At 34.7% G+C, this 5321-nt stretch overlaps 1 protein-coding gene across 1 annotated transcript; it reads right to left on the reverse strand.

The window, feature by feature from the left end:
• Nucleotides 1-865: 865 nt before the first annotated feature.
• On the reverse strand, nt 866-4489 carry LOC133314855 (uncharacterized). Its single transcript, XM_061516392.1, has 4 exons — nt 3970-4489; nt 2242-2863; nt 1712-1994; nt 866-1190 (listed from the first exon to the last, which is right to left on the reverse strand). The coding sequence occupies exons 1-4, from the start codon at nt 4079-4081 to the stop codon at nt 1140-1142; spliced, it is 1068 nt and encodes a 355-aa protein (XP_061372376.1). The 5' UTR covers nt 4082-4489; the 3' UTR covers nt 866-1139.
• Nucleotides 4490-5321: the final 832 nt, after the last annotated feature.

A 5321-nucleotide genomic window follows, 5' to 3' on the forward strand; every position in this document is an offset into this window, starting at 1 on the left:
AAAAAATGGGGTGCGAAAATCGAACCGAGAGAAAATAAGATAAGTTAACTCATGTAAAAAGGAAAGTAATATTTCCCTTTATTTTTTTATAAAAATGTGGGTCCCGTGATTGTTTTGTTTCAGCAAGAAAATTTTGTTTTTTCCCTATTACATAACGCTAGCTTTGCCCTATATATATATATATATATATATATATATATATATATATATAAGATTAATATTTCTCGGAGGTTATTTTATCTCCTCCGCAAACATAAGTGTGTGGAGCTATGTAAAAAGGAAAAAGAGTCCAAAATTATCTTCTATGACATAAAAAGCACTAATTTTTCAATTTAAATATTAAAAACCCAAAAAGAGCTTTACTCTACAATTTAAATTAGCCAAAAATTACTTCATTTTGTTAAAAATAAAAAAAACAAATTTCTTTCGTTATTTTATTAACAAAGTTGTTAATTAAATTTAAGTCCTTAACTAATAACAATAAAACTTTAATTCGTTAATTTTGTTTAGATAAAAATTTAAATCCCTTAATAATACTTGACTGCATTTTTCTCAATTACGCTGGGTTATGGATAGTAGAAAAGAGGCGATGTGAAAACTATAATTACAAGGCTAAAAGATTTTATAAGAGCTAATGATTCATTATTTTTAACCTGTTCAAGCATAAGAAACTAATTCTTACCAAAGACCAAGGACAAATTTAGTCTCAATAATTAACAATAAGTCCAAATGATTAATAGCGTTGATCAAATTAGCAGATTTGCCAATTATTTAATCGCCTACGGATAGTGTCCTTATCCATTCAGTGTAGGATGCATTTCAACAACGTAAAACAAGAAGCACTTACCTATGTGCCTCACCAACATTAGACAAAGCATATCTTAAACCATCACATAAACCTTATCATATATGTTAAATCCGGTAATCAACTACGATTCACTATTTTATAAACTGTCGCACTACTAGTACCCAATAATTTACTATAACCATCAAAACTGAAAACCATACACATACTACCACAACAGGAACAAGGGTCTATGACAGAATACGGAAAAACGAAACTAATTTATAAAATCCTATAAAGCTAACATAACTTTCTGTTTCTGTATCCAAATCGAGAACTCCCTCCTAATTGTCATCTAGTAGTTCTGTGAATAGTCAAAGCTCAATGGCTGTTGACCAAATGGAGCCTGCAAAACCGCAAAAAGTATACAAGATGCACGATAATAGAACAATTAAAATCAGATATAGTCAAAACATGAAAGGGAAAATTCTTTAATCATAGTCAGGGAGCAAAATTCAAACTTGAAGTAGGGAAAATCCATTAAACTAATATTCATGATGCTTATATATCAGGAAAATCCCATCATTTTAAAGCAAAATACAAAGTCTTGAAAAGAAAAAAGAAAAAGAAAAACTACAACTGCAGTGTGCAGATAAACAGGCTTACCTCCCCCACACAATAAGACTAGTACAAGTCGGAGGATAAAAATGATCTAACAATTCAAATCTATAAGCAGTATGTTACAAGAAATTGCAAGATTGCAAAGGCCATTTCAAACAATCAAGAGCCTTAACCCACGAAAACTAAATTATTTATTATAAAGTTATCAGATTTATGTCTAACATGTCCTGGTATTTTGAAGCTAGTACAGAAATCACTCATCAAATTTACAGGGTAATAAAATTGAGTAAATTAAGTGTTGTTTACCTGGAAAACAGCATGTCTAAATTGGTCATATGAGTGTGCATACATCATTGTAGCACTGGGCCACTGTAGGTAAGCACCATCCCTAGGTGTCTGATTCAATCCCGCAGGGCTAAAAGGACTCATTATCGGGCTTGCAGGAGGTCCATAGCCAAGGGATGCCTGAGTTTGTGACATGTGACCTAACTGACTAAAAGTAGTGTCATATTGAGCAAATGAAGGTTGAGCCTTTTGCAAATTAAAAGGCACCAAGTTAACGACAGGGGTTGGAACACTCCTAGCATACCTGCACCAATAATGTGATTCCATCTGATAAATAAGCCAACTATTACACTAAAAGTTAAACCCAATACAAATCGCATCAACTACCAATTAAAAAAGAAAAAAATTGAAGGAGAAGAGACAGAACACATCTCTAAACTTCACAAGTTATATAAATTCTTGAATCCAGAGTGATATCACATATGCAAGCCAGATATCAGAAATGTCATTCTAGAAAGCTATAGGGTATTGGGTACAGTGATAAAACTCACCTTCCATAGCTACGATCATAATCTGGATCACTGCGATCCTTTTCCCTATCTCTGAAAATGGCAACTCGAGTAGAGCTAATATCCCTGACACTAATGTATCTTTCTGAATCACCAACGGGGTTCCTGCTAGTTTCGTTCTCATCCTTGTTCATACAAGAAATTTTCCCATCCATTGGTACCAGGGATAGGGTATCACCTGAATCAGAGCCCCTAGAGCTACTGAAGATACGTGCTCGTGCCCTATCATATTCCTCCTTCCTCTCTTCCACACTTCTCAGACGATTTCCTTTTATCCCAGCTTCATTGGCTTCATTCAAACTAGATTTATTAGGCCTAGGTCTAATGACAATTTTTTTCTGCTCAGATTTATCATCTTCCAACTGTTTCACAGGTATCTCAGATAATCGAACCACAGGATACTTGCTTTCTGGTAACTTTCTCACCAGAATTTTACTTCCCTGGCCATCTAAGCCATTATCTTGAACCATTGTTTGCATACCATAGTGTTGAGCAACACGATGGGCAGCCAGTCGGAGATAGGAAGAAGGGAAATGTTGGAACTCAAAATGCTGCTGATCAGCATTATTCATAAACCTCTGGATATCCAGCTCCATCCGCAAAACTAAAGACGTAAACAAAGTAGAAACCAATTAAAATACGATGTCATTATTTAAAATAACAGACAAGGAAAAAATTGAAAGAAAATAACCAAAATACAGTCAGAAAGAACACTATTGAGGTGAGTTTACTGCCAGAACATAATGATCAAAGAGTAGATCATTCATTTTGCTAAAAGACACACCTAATCCAACTGCCAGCCACCACAAATGGCTACTACTTTAAGCTTGTGACAACATAAAAATTTTATCCAAGCAAACAATACTTCAACTACTCCATGTAAATGGTAAGAACTAAGAAACCCAATAACAGCAAGATATATATAGAGGGTATCTTAGCAATATGGTTGGTTATGGCCTACTCCAGCACAGTGTAGCTTAAATCCAATTTCATGACAAGGTTTCTGCATGGAGAAGGGCAAATGGATCTGTTAAGAGACTGGCAAGCCTTTATGAGCCATGAAAGGGGTTGTATCCATAGTAAATGGTGGATGCCATGTTTTTAAAAATTCAGAGCAGAAAAATGCTACAGTGAAACATAATTTATGAACTTGCAGGAATTAAGGTGCTTCACTAATTTATCCCAAGTTAATCCTTTAAAATTTTATATGGTGGAAACATACATGGCCTATGTTTTATCCTTTGAATGATGATGTAATCTTCAACTAGCTTAGAGGATCAAATTAATCAATGAAAATGAATTTGGATAAATTGGAGCACAGCCCCCCCCCAAAATTACCATCTGGTTTCATTGATTTCATTCCCAAAGAACAAACTCAACGTTACAAATCACATTCACAGTCTCAATTTCAATCCAAATTATCACAAAAACGCAGGAAATGACCACAGATCTGACATAAATTAACCTATCCACAACCCAAAAATAAAATAAAAACACGGATTCTAATCCAAAACCTACACACATATACGACGGAAAACAATCATTTTAAAAAAAAAAAAAACGAACAGTTCAAAGCTAAATCGAACTCAAGCAACAATTTTGAAGCATACCCATGAAAATAGAACATTGAAATAGCAAAACCAACATCACCCCACAAACAAATAGTAAAAAAGAGAGAGCAGAATACGAGATTATTAAGAAGAGACTAACTGGTAAGGCGATGGCGAGGGTTCTGGAGAGCCTCGACCAAAAAGGGGTCAACCATTGACTCCTTATCTTTTAACCCAGAAGCTGCATCGTTGGAGAGACACATCGAATCCATGGTTCCAAGGAAAATAATAATGAAAAATACTAATAATAAAAAATAATAGATAAATAGAATGGTTTGTTCTTCCTCCTTCCTTCCCTCTGTGGATGAGGGAAAGGAATAATAAGGGTCAGGAGGAAGATGAAGAAGAAGAGGGGAAGGAGAAGGAGAAGGAGAAGGGGATGGATTTGTGCCTTAAAAGCATAGAAAAAGAACAAAGATATATTACAACACACAACCCAACCCAACCCAACCCAAACCCGACAACCTCTCTCTCTTATCTCTTTGTCTTCCTGGGAAGAACAACACTATCGGCAACAATATAATATATTTCCCCAAATTCTCTTCTTTCCTTTTGCTTGTTCAATGTGAACACACACACAAACATGGGATACAAAAGGGTCACCGCATTATCTCTTCTGTACGGTTCCTTTTCTACAATTGCACACCCTCACAATCACAACTCATGAATTCCACACGTATACTCTTTTGCCATTTTCCTTTATGTAAAAAAAAAAAAAATTAAAAAATTGGGAGGTTATACTTTTTCTTTTCTTTTCTTTTCTTATTACTAAATTTTAATCATTAATTTTCGTTAATCTAATCGTTGTAATTTTATGCTACTATAATATTTCATAATAAGAAAAAAAAAATAGTAAGCATAGCATCTCCCAAAAAAATATTAAAATATATGTGGGTGAATATACGGCCTTTTGACCATTATAGCCTTTTTTAATAATTAATTACCACATTGACCCTATTTATAAACTATTTCAAAAATTTAACATCTCCAGAAAACATAACACCAATCTGCCCATGTTTGACCGTTGATCATGAAACCTACCCGGGTACACCCCTACCTACCCGGGTACACCCCTTCCTACCCGAGTATATTTCTTGAATCTGGAAAAATATTTGAATTATTTACCCAAATAAGAAGGGGTGTACCCGGGTAAATAATCTGGCACTGTTTGTAAATAATATGGCTTTCTACAAAGGGTCTTTTCTTTTTATAAATAATAAGGGCTGCCATGTGTTTAAATGACTAGATTGTCCATTCGCTACTAATGGACCTGCCATTGTTGAACCTGCTGTTAGTGGACCCGATGGCCTTGCTGAGTGAGAAAGGATATTTCATTAGAATCGGTTATCTTGGTGTTGTCATTGTAATTGCTGAATTATCTCTGCAGATTGAGGATTATGTTGTCCTCATCTAGCTAGCCACTAATATCATTTGTTTTGGTGCATTTCTTAT

This window comes from Gastrolobium bilobum, unplaced genomic scaffold, assembly GCF_033153095.1.
Source record: "Gastrolobium bilobum isolate Gb01-03AN ecotype WA unplaced genomic scaffold, APGP_CSIRO_Gbil_v1 utg7295, whole genome shotgun sequence".
Lineage (NCBI taxonomy): Eukaryota > Viridiplantae > Streptophyta > Magnoliopsida > Fabales > Fabaceae > Gastrolobium > Gastrolobium bilobum.

What these genes read in the sequence shown, in the direction of transcription:
- LOC133314855 (XM_061516392.1), bottom strand. Translation starts at nt 4,081, where the DNA reads ATGGATTCGATGTGTCTCTCCAACGATGCAGCTTCTGGGTTAAAAGAT. An exon ending in CCCTCGCCATCGCCTTACCA is followed by an intron (nt 2,864 to 3,969) that starts GTTAGTCTCTTC and finishes TTACGTCTTTAG; the next exon opens with TTTTGCGGATGGAGCTGGAT. An exon ending in TTAGACATGCTGTTTTCCAG is followed by an intron (nt 1,191 to 1,711) that starts GTAAACAACACT and finishes GCGGTTTTGCAG; the next exon opens with GCTCCATTTGGTCAACAGCC.